Source organism: Scatophagus argus, chromosome 6 (assembly GCF_020382885.2).
Source record: "Scatophagus argus isolate fScaArg1 chromosome 6, fScaArg1.pri, whole genome shotgun sequence".
Taxonomy (NCBI): Eukaryota; Metazoa; Chordata; class Actinopteri; family Scatophagidae; genus Scatophagus; species Scatophagus argus.
In genome coordinates, this window is record NC_058498.1 from 21,605,121 (window position 1) to 21,623,861 (window position 18,741).

The 18,741-nt window shown below is 39.8% G+C and overlaps 1 protein-coding gene across 3 annotated transcripts in view; it reads right to left on the minus strand.

Moving 5' to 3' along the window:
• ryk (receptor like tyrosine kinase) overlaps positions 1–18,653 on the minus strand; it is a 34,969-nt gene extending 16,316 nt beyond the window's left edge. The window contains exons 1-7 of one of the 3 annotated variants that reach the window (XM_046391669.1): positions 17,946–18,653; positions 5,439–5,560; positions 5,234–5,333; positions 4,371–4,502; positions 3,011–3,064; positions 2,228–2,366; positions 1,005–1,105 (exon numbers count right to left, since the gene is read on the minus strand). In XM_046391669.1, coding sequence (XP_046247625.1) covers positions 1,005–1,105; positions 2,228–2,366; positions 3,011–3,064; positions 4,371–4,502; positions 5,234–5,333; positions 5,439–5,560; positions 17,946–18,162 — 865 coding nt within the window. In that variant the 5' untranslated portion in view covers positions 18,163–18,653. Of the gene's footprint in view, positions 1–1,004; positions 1,106–2,227; positions 2,370–3,010; positions 3,065–4,370; positions 4,503–5,233; positions 5,334–5,438; positions 5,561–17,945 lie in introns of all 3 variants that reach the window. The other 2 variants (XM_046391670.1, XM_046391668.1) reach the window with 2 other exon arrangements.
• Between the last annotated feature and the right edge of the window lie 88 nt (positions 18,654–18,741).

Consider the following 18,741-nt stretch of genomic DNA (forward strand, 5'->3'; position numbering starts at 1 on the left):
TAAACAAACGCTCTGACACTTTGGCTTTGTGTGTGACTTAAACACATGAGATAAAACTGGTTAATGAGTGAACTTCAGAGGTGCTGGTCAGCACACTGTGTTCCCAATGGACATAGCAGGACAGTTGTGTTTTGAGTCTTTATGCTAAGCTAAGCTAAGCTAAGCAGCTGCTGGTTGGATTTAAAAGTGGTATTGATCTTCTCTTCTTTACATATGAAGCCAGACACGGTAGAGGATCAGCTTGAGTATATATACTTGAGAGAGAAGCGAAAAAACATTCTGACTATTTAAGAAATATTTGACAAAACATCATAACTCAGAAGAAATCAAGTTCTGTCATAGTAACCACCGTGTGCTTTTATTGTGGAAAGCCTAAATCTCATTCCGTGGCCCTTTTACTTACACTTCTAATTAAAGGACAACACCACATCATAAACATAAATTTCTCAATGCAATGTGCGCATATATATATATATATATATATATATATATATATATGGCTTAGCCTTAGCACCACAACTTGGTTACTGCGCGTGTGTTTCCCACTATGTTATTTACATCAACTCAGAGCAGCTCACTTTCTGCCAGGGCTAACATAAAAGACTGCTTGTGCTTGTCTAAATGCTGAGCAGTTGGCCTGATGCAAAGCACACGGTGAGCACATTTACACATTGCTCAGACAGTAATAGGTCACAAGGGACATAAAGAAAGGGAACATCGCTGCAGGAACTCTCTTCTTCATGACAATCTTATGATACCAGTTAAGTTAATTAGGCCATTCACAGCTGATTATTGCATTTGGAAAAGCACGCACATTTGCGGATGCCAGTGTGAGAATAGAGGAAAAAAAATCTGAGATGGCAGACTGAATCAGACTGAATATAATCAAGCATTTCTAGGGGCCATCTTGTAAGTGCAAAAATGTTTCAGATCTTTTTAAAATAGAACATCAGCTGTGGTTGCATCTCGGTACTGATTGCCTTTGGCTAAGTAAAATCTCTTACTGGTCACAGGGGCTGCGTTGTTTGGAGTGTCAGCCCTCAGGTACTGTGTGGTCTGGGTGGATGGCTGCGACAGGCCCTGAGAGCTTCCACTGTCACTCACACTGAAAGACACAGAGAGGAGAAACACGTGGGGGTCATCCATGGGTAGCAACTGGTAAATCCATTACTAAATTTGTGTGGAAAGTCCTTTATAACTTCCAAGAAACAAGCTACTTTCAAACTAATAAAATTCTGCATTAGGCTATTTTGAAAGTCAGACAGAACAAACAATATTCACTGTATCCAGCATGTTTTTTTATCCCTACAGGCAACAATGAAATATTAGCATCCCAAACTACATAGCGTTACTGCTATTCTGAGAGTTCTGAGAGTCTCCTCTTCATTTTTATTTCTCTCACATAACTTAATAAATGTTTTTGAAACAGCCTGCTCCACTTACAAAGTCATGACTGATGTCTCTGTAGTTAAAAACAAACTAATTATTATTTATTTCATTCTAGCTAATTTAATCAAGTTACTGCAGCAACAGGTGACATGCAGCACATGATGCAATTCACCCCACTGACAAAAAACAAACAACAATACAAAAACTATCAAAGATTTACCTCTGAGAAGCTGAAACCAGTGAATTATTTAAGCTCCTATTTTTTTTAAATCAATCATATAATCGATTAGTTGTCTGATCAGTTCAGCTCTGTAAAAAAGTTAGCTAATATTCATGCTAATCAGAGGCTCATCAGAAATCAGAAAAAGGATCTTGACATACATACAAAATATTTTTGTCTAATACAAGAAATCCATCACACACCACGATTAAATCAAACCACTTTGGCAAAACAACATTACAGCAACTCTCTGTACAGTTCAAAGTGATCACTGTCCTGATACCCATAGCAAGTGGCTCATCTCATTTCACATCGATATCTGATAACCTGCGTAGCTGCCTGCAGCCATCTGGAGTACAGATTACAAATGAAAAACAGGAAAGCTAAAGTGCAGGTTTCAACTTGATATAATCCTCTCAGCGGAGATGATCTGTTTTTGTTGGTCATTGAACAGAAGCATTCTGCAAAAAATATAACTTTCACAGGTGATAGACACAAGGCAACCTGCTGCGCTGGGTTTTATTAGCTTAAATGTAACAAGTGCACTTGGCTTAGCTGATACATGACAGTGACACTGGTCTGCCTGAAACCAGGACATACTTCAAAAAACAAACAAACCTGTCCTCCATCTCCACTCTCTTCATGCTGTGCAGGTGTAGAATGGCCAGGATGATGGCCACGAGGAAGATGACAATGCAGCACACGCTCACACTTATATAAAACACCTGAGTGGAGGTGGTGGGGGTGGTCACACCATCTACTGATGAAAACAAGCCACACATTAACAATCACAACAAAGCAAAGGAGCAACTCGAGAAAACTCAAGAAACCTGCACATAAAATGCCATTCTTATTGCAGAAAGCTTCAACAGCATTAGCTTTTATGAAAGAACAAAAATATGAGGCAAGGCAATGGCATAAAGAAACGAGTGAAAGAGGGAGAAACACTAAGTGCACCAGGGACTCCACTTTGGGTTAATGGAGGTCTGAATAGCAGAGGCTGTGCACAGGATCCAGTGTCTGAGAGCTTTTCTCATCACCTCTGTAAAAGCCTCTGAGGGCCCCAGGATCCTCTGGCCTACCCAAGCAGAAGAGAGACAACCCACTAATGGTACTTTGTTACTGGGGCTGTGGGCTCACAAAGAGTCTGAATAAATACCTCTGTAAGAGGAAAACCACTACAAGGGGTGGGGGGTTCACTTCAGTAGAAGAAGAGTCATCAGGATCTGAAATCATCTCCCTCTTCTATGGTAAATTTGACTGGTGTACAGTGCTGTACAGAGGGATTTCTCAATACTAATCCAGCATAGGTCTGATCAGATTAATGCCATCTATGACAAACAATATGTGGAGTGCCTCAAAAGAAATAAGTAGGGCAGGATGTGGAGCAAGATTACTTACAATCAGGTCGTGGAAGACTGTTATTGTTGAGGGGAATGGGAATCTTTGAAGAATCTAAGAGGGAAAGAAAATCTCATCAACTCCAGTGTCGGCTGAATAGCAGACTTCACACAGCTGAAAGTTTCAATATGGTATGTTAAGAAAAAAAACAGTTCATGTATTTAATGAAGGTTAACTTTTCATGGTCAGTAATTTCTGATCCCACGGACTTAGGAAACATAGAGCCAAGTATTCATGAAGTAAATCAGATGGACGCCACATTACAAAGCAACAACGTGACGACAACACTGTGAATGTGGTTACAGGAAGATGTCAAAATGTTTGTCATTTTCAGTGATTATTTACCCAACTTGCAAGTAATTTAAAGATGCATGTCTGTGATGTTTTCATCAAAAACCAAGTAGTGACAAGAACTGATTTTGCTTCTTTAGTTAATAAAAGCAAAAAATTTAGTTTCAGATTCCTCTCCTTCTCATTAGAGGAGAATCAACATATAACACAAAAGACGAATGATCAATATGTAATATAACTGTTGTTTAAATGTCGTTCAACAGATTTCCTATACAGAATTAAATTAGACCTTAGTCCTCTTATGGACAAGTGGTACAAACAAATAAAGATATCGAAAGACAAAAAGCAAAAGTGAGGCTTGTGTTTTGTTACAACTTCCAGAATTCTTTACTGATAATCAAGTCAGTGAGCTCAGGGTGCCCAGACACAACATTACAGGCATGACCCCAAAAAAGTTGACAGGTAGATTACTCAGTGCACATTTTGAGCACCACTCAGGCATACAAAGAACCTCTGTGTATGTTGAATGGCTGCTAATTTGACTTGTGCTCAAAATAAGATGGGAATAAAGTTGTTTCCATGGGGCGTATGGCATGAAGCTTCTTGGCCACATGTAATTATCTTCAGGCAGTTTGAAAATAGCACAGAACCGAATACAGAATGTGAAAACCTGTACATCTCCCACTGTAACTCTCCACTCTGAACTCTGACAAAACAGAGCATATGCCCCCAAGCACTGCATGTTTTGTGCTGAATATATTTTAGAAAAACGTCTTTTTTCCAAGTATCACAACAGTACGTGCCAAACAGTTTCTAACTTGTCGCAGCAGGAAAAGCACAGGTGTTACCAATAACATTACGATGGCTCTGTTCCAATGAAATGTCTCAGTGTGCCAGCAATCATTAGTGTTATTAATTACACCTGTGCTTCCCCTGCTATGACACGTAATGATGTCTGCTATAAAAAGCACTACAGGTGGAGAAATAATGATACTGTCTGAAATGAAAAAAAATGTTTCTGGATGCTTACTTGTAACCGTACACTTGTTTAGATTATTAAGAGTCTTACCATGAGGGCACATTTTCCTCCTCTTGAAGTTGAGCACTGTGTAGTTGTTGGCATGGATGGTCAGATTGAGCTGCATTGTGAGAACAGTCTCTCCATTTACCTTGCCGGAACAGAAGAGGTCCACTCTAAAGACTGCAGACACACACAGACACATGCACATGATAAGAGAAACTTGGTGTTCTGCAATGCATGATATCTGGTTTTAAATCTCTGCCCGCAATCACATGTTGCTACGCGATGTTACATTCTCTACCTAGGATGGTGAAGTCAACAAACGTTCATTCAGTCAAAGTGAACCAATGTTCTTGACGTCAAACGCAAAAAAATATTGACATCGGTGAATATTCGCTTCCTCATTTCCATTCTATGTGGGCAAGAAGTTCAACTTTGGTAAACTTTGGCAGGGGAAATAGCAGTCTCAACAAACAGCAACAAAGTGTGTGTGTGTGATTGTTGTTACTGTGTCTCACCAGTGCCTAACTGAGTCTTTACTCTATTTCCACTCTTTCTGCTGCTGGCCCTGGCTTTGTATTTATTGGCAGATGTGAGATTTAATTTTCTCATCTAACTCTCAGCCAGAAAACGAACAAGCCTTTCTCCCAAAATGTCAAACTACTCCTGTAAAACACTGCTAATAGTTAACATGATACGGTAGCGAGAATGTTTCAATACATACATTGCATTACTGAACTGCAACTAAAACTACTCAGTATTGTTTTTTCAAATTCAAATGATTCTATCTGGTTGACACAGAACAATTCGTACGGGTTTACTGACACCTTTTTTCAAATTCTACAAACTAGAAGCACACGAGTCCTTTGAGTGAATGACAAAAATGACATCTATTTAAATATTTGACAAACCAGAGGGAACCAGGGGCACCTCCCCCTGACTGGAGATGTTGCTCCGTGGTTGGTTCATGGCAAGAGGGTTCTCCATGTGGAAACCAAGCCGGTAGTCAACCTATAAACAAAAGAATGATGAACAAAAGTTTCCTTCACATAAATGGCCTTGCAAGTAAATCAATACTGAAACGATCAACTGATAATTCCCACTGCTGAGACTTACCTTTGTCTTGGAATGCCAAGTGAAGTGAAGGCTGTTGGTCTCATTGGGTACAGGCATGGTGAAGGAGAGGGCATAATGATTCACCACATTGTCTCGCACATAGTAAAGTTCTGCATCTAGGCCTGTGTGAGCACATAAAACAGGATCTAATGAGAAAACGTGGAGCTCCACTTACTGAATAATTTGGAAATCAAGAAGAAGAAAAAAACCCCAGACATTTTCAAGGTAGATATAGACACAGACACAGAGAGCAAGCCTCAGGAAAATAATAAAATATCCACTCAAACTGCCAGCTTGGATTAGGAGGGTTTTCTCCCTAGTAAGAGAGATGGACTAACCACATCTGTTAGTACTTGAGACCTCTTAGTGCCCAAGTGAAAAACTTTAAAACGTTCAAGTGAGACAACATCCAAAATATGACCGCAATTTTCTATCCAGGAAACAGAACTGGGCAGGGATCGGGCTAAGAGGAAGGGCTCGGAATGCCTTTGAAAAATGTGTACATGTATACAACATTAAGTCTGTTCGACCACTCAGTCTTTAGTGAACGCATAGCTCAGGAAATGCCCTAGTACATGAACATCGGAGAGCTAGATGGCTTGGCTGGTACTGCTTTTCTTCGCGGGGATTCTGCTGCATCAAAAAGTTACGCAAGTCTGCTGGTGAAATCCTCAACCCTGGCCTGGGGCAGTGCTATCAGTTCTTGAAAATGTCTGTCTGGCAGACTGGGGTCTGTCCATCACTTTCTGAGTATCTAGTTTAAAGGGAGGGGAAGAATGTGCCCAGGCTCCCCCCAGTACCCTCAGGCTGTCTCAGAGCTCTGACTCTTTCTCACATCGGCTCAATTAAAAACATTCTCAGAGAGGGGACGGGTGTTGCATAAACTAGTTTCTAAACAACATGAAAGAGTCTCACTTCTGGCTTTTCTCTCCTTTAATTAGGAAACTGATGCTTCCACATCTTTCTACATTAACATTAAATTTAGGTCCTATACACTGAACATCAAATGTATAGTTAAACAATTACTATGACTGACTATCTAAATAACACAGATTTGAGCATTTAAGTTCACTCAGTTAAGGGAGTTTCATATTCAACTCTCAAAGACTACTGAGAAAACTCCGTCATAGGTGTGTATTAAAGTGGAGGTGACATGGGTGCACAAGTCTTTGTGGCTACAGTACTGTATAATAAGCATTGTATTACTACATCTATTTTCTATTTTCTCTAATTGTTTCTTTTTGGCATTATATAGTTAGGCTATATTTGCTTTGCTAGTTGTACTTAAATGTACATGAATTGATTTTTTTGGCTACCTTACATCATCAGACACTGAGTCACCTTAGCATTCATTTGGAGTTGTGTTTCTGGCCACTGGGCAAATGTAGAGTGATGTAATCACTCTCTTATTTCAGCCTCCACCAACTCCTAAGGCAAATATTAGGGCTAATTAGCTGCTATATCTTACACTGTTTACTACTAATTAATACCTACCAAGTAGGTTGATTCTTTAGAACTTTTCATCTGAAAACTGCTGCCTTCAGCAAACACAAATGATGCTGATAAGTGCCTGAGTCCACCTAATTCTCAGCTAATCTCAAAATGGGCAAAGAGGAGGGGCTGAGATGGACTGAATGAAGCCTGGTTGCTGTCAACTAGATGTTACAATTATACATGACTTTAAGCTTCAATACAATTTAAGTTATATATATAAAAAAAATCACCCTCCTTCAGTTGTCATAAACAGAGTAAATTAGCTATAGAGGCAAAGAAAACTGTTTGAACCAGACTGCAAACATGCTAATTTCTTCTGTAAAGTTGGGCACTGTTAATATGGTGGTTGCTGCCACAGGTTGCTGCTTCCACAAGTGATTACAACATCTTTAACCTTTGGCCTAGAACAACTAGAATAGGAAAACGCTGCGATATAAATCTGAAAATCTAATATTTTACTGCTCAACTCTTCTAATGCATTTCCATGTGTGCATATGTAGACAGTTAACATATGTGCACACGGTCACACAGTTTAGCCCCTTTTTATTCTCAGATCTGTGTACCTCCCACATCTCAACATGTGGCCACACTGCTTTAATACCAAGTAAACTATGTAACCAGGCATAAAGGCCCAAAGAGCACCAGTGTAAGTTCGAGTTTGTCCCTCACACAGCACGGTAGAAATCCACCCTAGCTTCAACAACTGCAAAAGAGGAATGTGAATGAATAGCAACAGGAGCCTGTCAGTGTACACAGAAAGAGGAATAAGTGGTTCCTGAGGTTATGGAAGGTGAACCACTCAGTACACTTTCATCACTCACACACACTCGGCTCATTGGAATGAGAAAACAGTGTTACTAAAAAGGTGTGCTTGTAAACAAGATTCTTGTTAGTGTTTGGTCACAGCATATAAAGTGCCTCACCACATTACCATGCTGTTTGCCACTACAGATGCCAAGGCCTTTCAATGTTTCAGTCTTCTTAACCACTAATGGAAAATAACATCATTTTGAATTCCGGTGCAATAACTTTGCACCACTGAGGGATTATTTCCTGCTGGACATTTCCATTTCTTTCTTGTGGTGTTAAGTGATTAACAATAGAAGGGCAGAACACACTGTCACCTGCAGTGATCTGAAAATACTCAACTCTATCACAACTGAGCACAATGAAATAACAGAGAAAACGAAAATTTTAGTCAGTCCTCTATTTTCACATTCAGAAAGCTGTTTGTCATACTGTATGAAACAAATGATAGCAAATTCTGGTCAAATAAACCTAAAAATAAATCTTTTATGGGACCTTTTCAAAGAACTGACATACGGCATACATGCAACACTGATCATTTTCAGCTCATTGATAACTCAAGCAAATTCCTTTTTCAGTAAATGTATTCTAATGTAAATATGACAGTTTATATTATCCTAATCAGAAGAGGAATGATAACACAGACCAGTCACTCTTTCCATGTACTGGACATACAGCATTAATGGTGTATTAAATCTAAGGCAACAAAGTCACACGATTCTTAGTTTCAGGTGATTATACACTAATGAAAACATCATGACGACTATCATATTCCATTCCTGCTCATGAACCCTGCACACTGACTGTACCTTTAATTTTCGTTAATCAAAAAACAGTTTGTTTATTAGTAGTTGCCATCCTCATAGGAAAAGCCAGTAATACTGTAACTATGCATCTACGCAACACATGGAGCCATGAACTGTTGTTTAACATTGTTAAATGTATTGTGAAAATTGAGATATAACCTATTATTTGTTTTTTCTGTGTAGTTTATTTGATTGACAATTGTAGTCCAGTCATTCCTTTGTTGGAGTATCTGGCCGCAGCCATGGCAATGGATTGGCTTTCTCCAGGAGTATTGTAAAGAGATATTCAACCTGAGCCATGAATTTGGAAATGATTTTGGTAAGGCATAATGTGATCAAAGAGCAATCAATTTTATTCCAAAAAAAAAGAGTATTATTTCATTAGCATCTTTTGCCGATATGAATAAATGAACATTGTATGCAGCAGTCATCCTGTCCCTGATGAGGCCTGTGAATAGATTTCAGTTTTCAGTCACCAAATGTCATATTATGTTCTTCCAACAGAACTCTCTCCAGGACCTTCAGTTTGTAGCCTCAGTCTGGCTTAGCCCATATATCATTACAATCATCTTCAGATTTCAGGGTTCAGTGTGGCTGGGGTTTTGTTTTTTGTTTTCATTTGAGCCCTGCATTTCTCTTTGACATAGACGCAAGTATAGTTTTTGAATGTTTGTATTTTATTGTATATTCAGGTTACATGGTTGTTTACTTTAAGTGGAGTGTTTTACCCTACTCAGAGCATACTCTACTTATACAACAAGCTGCTCCGCTTTGTCTCTGCATGTATACTCGCCAGTAAGCTAGCTTCAAACTGTTGTCCATGACTAAGCGGGTTAGCAACCTCGTCGTACTGCATGGCTCTTCATTTTTTTTCTGATCTTGTGGTCACTTTGCCTTTAGCCTATCCCTTTTCATATTCTTGATAGCAATCCTATCGAGTTAAAGCAGCTCAATCTGCAAATTAATCCAGACCAGCGAGAGAGGCTTCTGTTCCTTAGAATGTGCCAACCAGAAGTCAGCCATTGCCTTATAAAAGGTTATTTGACAGGCTGCACAGGATGCCATGAGAGTCGGAAAACAGAAAAATTTGAAATGGGTTTGACTGGGATTAACCCACTGTTGGCATTCCTAGAATGTCAACACAGTATACTTCTGATGGCAGTATAGCGTTATTGATGATAACTGATGTGGTGTCAGTAATACACATATGATAATTTCATGTAAAAAAAAAAATCATAGTCAGGCCTTGTGGATGTTTCAGTTCATACGGTTCCTTTTTCACTATTCAATCTCTTGTCTCTCTTCACCTCTCAAAAACTCAAAAATTTCTTTGAACAGCACGCTAAAATTAATTTGTTTTAGCAATAATAATTGTGGAGTTAAAAATCTACCCTAACCTAACCTCAGACTTTCCCTGTTCAGTCAGTCCTCTGCTGTGTCCACTGAGCAGCTCCACCGGAGTAGAATTTAAGCATCTTACTAAAGGGTACATTGACATTTCTTTCAGCTTTGGAAGGATTATTCATCCACTCCCCCCCTTCCACATTTTGTTTTACTGGTTGAGATATCAGTTACATGTATATTTGAAGATAGCATCACATATAAAATGTCATAAACATGGTCATTCTTTCCATATAACGATGTCTACACAAAACTAAAAACTGCAGCAACAAATCAGGACTAATAAATGAAAGTTTGTCTTAACATTTCGAGCTCTACAAAGCTTTAGGTCAACTTGCAGTGTTGTCTCACAAGCTGTGGATCACGTTGCAGACTTTGAAAGAGGAGAACAAGAGGTGGCAGTGGCCAGGTGGCAAGGTCCAGGACAGATACAACAAAGACCCTCTTGTGCTCACAGTCGACACTATACCTCCCAAAGCCTTCATCCCTGAGTGCTCAGGAGATAAACACTCCCTCCAATCTCTCACTGAGAAGATACTGGCCACATTAACCAAGGAAGGAGAAAATGAGGGCCTGCGTGAAACCCTATCAACTGGAAACTGCAAACAAATCCACAGGCATGAATGAGGCTGGACAGGAGGATAATGTACAAAAGATCTCAAGATCTAAGATACCGGACACAGAAGAAAAGCCATAAAAACTGAGGAGGCCGGGGACTGGTTTGAGACTGAAAAGGAAGAAGCCTAATGCAAAAATCTTAAAATATCTCCAAATATGGATTTGATGAGCAGGTTAGTCTGTCTACTGGCAGTAAAAAAATAATAAGAACATGTAAGAATACAGAGTCAGCCAAAATAATGCATACACACATCAGGAAAAGAAAAACATGCATAAATATTTAATTTGTATAAGTACTTCTAGATACCTCTTTCGAAGTTTGATCAAATTACAATAACACTGTGTACTGTTGTACAATGTTTTCCCAACAGATGGCATTACCCTTTTTTCCAGATGTGTGTATACATTGTTTTGGCCGACTCTGTACTATTACAGAGTTTTAGCATGAAGAAGAGTAAGCTACCAATTGAAAATGATAGAAAACAGGCCAAAACGTCTTTTCTCACGTTAAAGAAGATTCACCATGTAAAAATGTAAAGCAGCTGCCTCTCCATAAACAGTGACAGTTTCAATACAAACAGATCAGTGACTAAACAAACACTTCACCCCACTACTTTGATGTGAAAATTGTAGCATGTTTCAAGACACATTTAAACCAAATTCAGAACAGGCGGTGCTTTAAGTGTTGATTTAATCGACAGCAAGCCAGTAAAGACAACCCACTTTGACAGTACACAAGATTTAGTTCAACTGCAACATGTTTAAAAGTTCAAAAAACTTTTGAAACCTTGAAAATGAAAACAAGGTGTAACAGACAGAAGAAAAAGTGAACAATGGCTTTTTCAAGACAACTTCATATTGGCTTGGAATCCTCAAATAGCCAGCCTTTGATTTAATAACACCCACACTAACACAAGGCACTGGGTAAACAATTTCAGCAGGAAATCACCTGACAAGCCATCCCATCTCATAGTTCACTCTCAGAGATGTGGGGAGACTGAGTGTTGTTTTGCTTTGTCCTACAGTTTTAACCTTCAGACAACTTTGAGGTGTGGTAAGCATTTGGATCTTACGGAAAAACATGAGAAACAACTGCACATAAAACTTGAATATCTCGAACTTTGGTGGCCAAATAACTGAAACCTCACTGGTTTGACTCTTGCCAGCAACCTTTGTAGCATGTCAGGCTCGGTCTCCCCACTTAATTAGTCTCTACCTCTTCACCTCACTTTGCCCAATAAAAGGGTGTAAAATAACCCAACAACAACTTCTATCATCACTGGACCGCTATAGTGATTTTTAGCAGCTGCTGCCTTTCAGTCATTCAGTAATAGTGTAACACCACCACAATCCATAAACACAACTGTGAACATGGCATTTATATTTCTTATAACAACCATAGAACTTAACTTTTCTTCTTCTAAAGTTTAACATCAAAATAACAAATAAAATAAGACTTCTTTTCAAGATTAATAAGACTACTTTTCAAGTGCGTATGGGAATTTTGCACGTCCATGGGTTTTCCACAACATGTTCCTGCAAATGTTGCATAATAAAAGCGCAGGAAGAAATAAATGGTATCTCTGTACTGAAACACTTGAGGGCTTTTAAAATGAAACAAATACAGGAAGTGTTGATTTGTATTAACAGTATAACGCATTATTTTAGAATTAGTATTACAGCAGCACTGTGCGCACTACTTTCAACTCCAGTAGTCTACATCACAACAAGCGAGGAAAAGTAGCACCCTGTGAGCTAAGTTATCATGAAGCTAGTGCTAACTAGCTGCATGCTCTTGACTCTCTCCACGTACGCCTGAAAATGCTGCTTAAGATTAAACCGGTTGAAGCCCTTACACTGATACGGACCGGCCAAACAGGATATCTACCCAACCCTACCCTGAACATCTGAGGCGTTTAAGTGCAATGGAAACAGACGCTTCAGAGATAAACAATGGCAGTAGGCCAAAATGTCTGCGTGGAGCAATGAAAAGACTACAATCTATGAATGCCATATTTCAATTGTGTTTTCCATTTCACAGTTTTCCATTTTGACTGGCACACAGCTGTAGAGGACAGAAACATGCATCAATTTTCATTTGCTTTTGCAGATTTTTCAGGAAATTCAGTTAAATTATGTGCTACGTTTGGATGGAAACTTGACTTGAAGTGAGGTCTTTTCACTGGCAGCCACACACCTTTCTTGCCAAAGGAAAGATTAGGCATAGCCAAGCTTTAGTGCATGTCCCAACAGTAACCAAAAGAAGGCTCTTCTCTTCCAGCCACTGAAGACAAGCATCAAAGTGTTTAAATGAAAAGGCAAGAGCAATAATAATGTAGAATAAAGGTATCATGATAGTAGTAGGTTGTCTGAAAAACACAACCAAACATCATAAGCAAAGACACCAACTAAGCTCTAACAGTTGGTTGCAAAACTAGTCACTTTGAAAGTATCTTACAGCTAGAAGAAAAACAAACATTAAGTCACCATCTCTGTGGTTTTCTTTGACTCACTTCAAAAAGACCATACATTCTCTCTTTTATTCTTTGACGTGCCCCAAAGGCAGACAATGACAAAGGCAGGGTAAAAAAAAAAGAAGAGCAAGACTGTCTGCTGCTGTCATCCTTTTTGGGCACCTCATTGTTTTCTCAACAAATATCAAATGGTTTACTGAAAAATGATTAGCTGTTTGACACAGAATTACTTGATCTAGAAGGCCGATTAACAGAACCACCTTATTCATCTATTTTTGGATGTTGTTTTACATGGGCAGCTTTGTGAGTGCAGCAGCAGCAGTTTGGAAGCTTGGGCTGTGTGAGAAAGGTCAAATATCTTTGCATTTTATTTTAGTTTTAAAGGGTGTGATTCTTCACAAAACGATATGCTCTTAGAAATGCCACAGAAACTAGAAGTAAATGTCTGATTTCAGCATCCACTGCTCCTATTATTTCACAACATAACAGTAAAAATAAGCGTAACTCGCACATGGCAGTAGCCTCAATTTGCTCTCATGCAGACATACAAGCAGGGAGGGAAAAAAAAAGTACATTTCTAATACTAATATTCTGATTTTAACACAAGGGCAGCAATTTATAAAGCGGAAATCTTCTGTAAAGCAAAGACCCATCTTTTGTCCAAGAGCAGCAGCGCTTCAACAAAAGATGTGAAAGCAGGGGCTTCCCTATTCAACCACAGGATCCTTGGAGAGTGGCATGAAGGAAATGAATGCTACTGCCAATCATTCCTCACTGTTCACAGACTCTTTTTCAAAGACCTTGCTTGCCTTTCAGCTCTTTGGAGAGGGGTGGGAGGCGGCTGGTCAGCCAGCACGCACTTGGCTCAATAGAATACAACTTTACACATTCGCTAGCATTTTTTTTTTTTTAATAAGATGTGGATATTTCCATTTCTACACAATCATCCAGAGGCTATTAAGCCAAATTCTGACCCGCTCACCTGATTAGATGGGTGGATAAAATAACCACATTGCTAGAATTTTCTGCTGAAAGATTACCCGATCTGAGGTAGTTGTGAAACCAGGTGGAGTTTGTCTGATTATAACTGTAGCTACATAAACATGTTTCCCCTTCCTGTGAGCAAAGTATCACAAATAACCATTTTAATAGGAAATTGTTCATTTTGTCTCACCCAGTACTAATTTTGGTTGGGGAGTGGGGAACTTTGTTCGACTGAAAAAGCCCAGCACTACAATAATGAGCAGCAAGACCAGTGAGACAGTCGGTATGCCACGCAAGAACTAGAAAACAGACTCTCTTAGTGCTTACTTTCCACCAAGAAGATTCCTCGGAGTAATGTGTCAGGGATCAAGTCAACTGGTGATTCTACCATGGAAAACTGGGCTCAAAAAGGTCATTATTATAGGAGACAGCAAATAGATGTACAGGAAACCTATTTTTACTTCATCCCTCATCTTCTAAATTATCACATCCAGTCAGCATGCCAGGAAACAGGGAGAGAAAGAAAGCTATTGAAGCCTGTAAAACCAGTAGGTCGTGGGCCTTATGAATACAGTCTCTAAGAGTCGAGAGAGACTCTGATGCGCCGTCTTTCTCGCAGCTAACTCAATAATACATTTCTAAACAACATCTGCAATAAAAGTCCGGAGCTGTGAATCCTTTGCAGCAAACACTGACATATGGTACCTGCTAGTGCACTAGGTGACAGAAAATTATCAAAACATTTCCCATTCAAATATATATGGTATTTTTTAAGCCAAAATGCCAAAAGGTCCATAGCTCCAGCTTTTCCAATGTGACAATTTGCCATTTTTCCATTTTTCCATTTTACATCACTGTAAACTGAATATCTTTGAGTTTAAAAAAAAATAAATAAATAACACCCTACATAAAAGTGTGATGGACATTTTTCTGAAGACTAATTGATTAATCAATTATCCTCTCCCATGGCAGTGACTTATACCTGTTGTTTCCTGTACAGGAATGTACTCCAGGAATGCTGAACTTTGTATCAACCGGGTGGCATCACCTCTCTATATATATATATATATATATATATATATATATAAAAAAGGGGGGGCGAGTGTGATTTGGCCAGCTTTGGACCCACACCTGGAACTTGCCATGTTTTGGTACACAATTCAAACCCAGGATGTGGGTCTTGAGACACAGCCCATAGGGGAGCTGAGGATGCACGTGTGCAGTAAGATTGTTGAGAAGATCCATTAGTCATATGCTAAAAGAATCAGGGATGCTGCGTGCAGTTCATCCACAGAAAAACACACTGCATATGCAAACCCCCTGTTCCTATTCAGGCATGACGTTTTCCTGTTCCTCACCAACCCCTGGAGAGTCTGGTTTTTTGTTAAAGTTATCAAAATGAAATCCTGAATGGACAGTCCATCTGTTTAAGAAGCAAAGAGACAAGAGCAAGTCTACATTACTTGGTGATGTCACTTTTCCCCTCCCAAAATAATGTTTGTATGCTACACAAACACATTTTTATCACTTCACTGTGAATGTATGAATAGAAATCATATGGAGCCAATGAATTTCAAGAAACTTCTAAACGGCTAAAACATGGTCAGGGAACGCTCATGGGACTTTTGACAGATCAGGCTTTGGCACTACTGACCTGTGACCACTTTCAGATAATTATCTGAAAGCGATTTTTCTCACTGACATGTTGACTTCTCTTATTGCCTATAAATTACATTCTTGCCCTGACTTTACTGTCTGCAAAACTTTATACAACTTTCTATACTATAGTAGTATGCATATTGTATTAGTGGTAAACTTGATGATGGTAATAGAATCATTAGAGTTAATGTTAACAAACACTATTGTCTGTTAAAGGGAATAAAGACAAACTTGTAGTTAGTCACACCTGAAAATGTAACTAAAGGTTTTATGTGACAAATGCAATTGATCACCTGCAGAGGAGCTGCTTAAAATAATGTCACTAATGGGACAAACTGCTTCACAGATCAAATCCTGATGGTCACTATGCAGAGCTTTCCAGATGATCAGCTCAAAGCAATTAAGTCTAACTGGGAGATTTTAGTTACACCAGATGACACATATCTACACTTAGGAGGTAGTCATAAGTAGTGCAGAGTGACTGAGCTGAGGAGCTACATCATTTATGCATTTTAACAAACAGCCCACATTATCTTTCCAACAGCATTGTGATATGTAGTAGCAGCTCTGTCTCAGTAAGCCATGACAGCGTGACAGCAAGCCAGCAAACACAAGACCAGGACCCTGAAACTAAAGCAGCTAAAGCCATTTTCATTCATTTTATTATTAACAACTGCGTAAAACTGATTATCTTTATTAAGTTAACAGGTGGGCCAGAGCTTTTAGAACTATTATTACAAGATATGTACAAGCTGGTTAAACACAAGCGACCTTTGGATCTCTACATGAATGTGCAGAAAGACTCCCCAGCAGCCTATGGCCAATGTGATTCCACTTTCACCTCCCTCCAACATGTTTTTTCCTACAGTTGCCGCTGCATCATGGAAGTTTCTGTCCACACATAGTTGTCAAACATTAAGAGATTTCTCCATACCACCAGACAAGGTTTCAAGCAAACCACATGAGAGGCCCTCATCTGGGAACAGGAGATTAAGTATAGCCTGATGGAGAACAAGAGGAACCAAAAGGGACAGAGCCAGCCTATGGTCTAACACCAGTCAGATTACAGAGGCGAGGAAAGGATCTGAAGTGTTTTTTAAACAGCACAATGAGGGATACCTAATACTCTTGTCAAAAAGCCACAAAACAAATTCAGCTAGTTTTAAGGCATCACAAGGTCCAGTCAGTCGGCCATGTATTTGCGTCAATGAGATGCTCATGACTGAGTTAAAACATCAAACAGTCCAAACACAGTAATGTGCATTTTTGTGTGATGGCAGCACTGAAGAACTCTGCGTATGCTGCATGACAATGTTCGCCAACAACTTCCTGTTCAAAACCCAGGCACACTTGATGCTTTCTGCTGGATGAATGGACAACAGGACTATCAACTCCCTGATGGGGCCAAAACCTCCTTGCAGCTCACTTTATACAACCTAACACTGTGAACTCAACCACAAATATCCCTGTCTGGTTGTTGTCTCTAAATGTATGGTTTAGTCACTTCCTTCTCTCCACTTCTCCTGGTGACAGATCAGTATAACTTTCTTGATGCATCCTGAAGTGGAAACACACCACAGCTGCAAAACTGCAAGATTGTACATCACATTAGACTGACTTACATTAAAGATCCACATATGATATGTTCAGGGTTTGTCAAGCATGACGTCCAGTGTGGCTTCTACAGGCACATGAAAATCTACAGCACAGGTCATAAATTGTTGACAAGCTTTCTGCTATTTTTGTGATGACACATGGGTACATTTAAGGCAAACGACTTCTTCTTACAAAGACGTACAGCATAGGGATTTTTAACTGTTGAGTCGTGGTATTTCCATCTATTATCATTGTCATTTAACATTTCAAGAGTCATACATAGACATGATCGTGTGTTTTTGTTTTAATCTCCAGGGCCATTCTTTTATTTCGACTCAGTTACCATAGGTTCGCCACACAATTAGCACATCAAGTGATCAAAGTAATAATGTGTGCAGCAGATGTGGTCCATTTTGAATAATACAGTTAACTTTTTTCAGACTGGTGGCTTACAGACGTAGCAGTGAACGCATCTTCTTTGGCTCAAAGTTAAAGCATTTACACCCACACTGTATGTATTACTATAGCTGCTCTTTGCACTCAGTGAGTTGTAAGGCTTCACAGAAGTTCAGCGCAGTTTTAGAGAGAAAGATGTGGGGGCTCACTGGCACAAACGCAACACAACACACAGGTTTAAGTTTGAAGACTTTATGTGTGGGCCTTCTTACCCAAAAGCTTCTTCACCTCCTCCACACTCATGTATATGTTGACACTAGGGTGGTTGTTGTTGTTGTTGTTGACGCCTGAGGGGCTGCTCGGGTTGGAGAGGCAGCCGGCCCCTTCCAGCAGCAGGAGGAAGAAGAAGCCCCCAAGCCTCCACAGCACCGAGTGTGGCCAACCTCGGGACTCAGGCGGGCTGCCAGAGCCGAGAATCAACCCCAACATAGCAGTGGTCGTCTGGCTCGCAGTTGTTCTCGGTGTTCCCCAGTCGCCAATTTCTTTCTCATCCGTATGTGAAGTTAATCCCGAGAGGCAACATTACTAGTTACTCTACGCCGCAGCGCCAAGTTTAATATTAACCAGGTTTCCACTAGCCCGTTTTTTGTCCTTTCTCGCTAGCTGAGACAGGCTAAGTTAGCCGGAGCCAGCTAACTTTCGTCGGGTTGCGCTAACCGTCCGCGGTCAGACTGTCGGTGAATGTTTGAATGCTCCGGATATTTACGACGTTTTCCCAGCACATAAAATACACACCGGATATCGCCACATTGAGACAACTTAAATTTACGCAGGTAAAGGCGACAGCAGGAAAAAGTTCCCTCAAGCAACTAGCTAATACATCCAGCTTCCTCCCTCCATGGTCTTTCCTCCCGTTGCTTTTTCCTCACTATCTCAGTTTTCACTCCGAGCGGGGAGGGGGGCAGCGGGGACACTCACTGCTCTGACTACAGAAGTGGAATGCTGCCTTCAGGTGCTGTGGGAAATATTTTAACAAACTGTGTGCAGGCTAAATGAACTGGCCAAAAA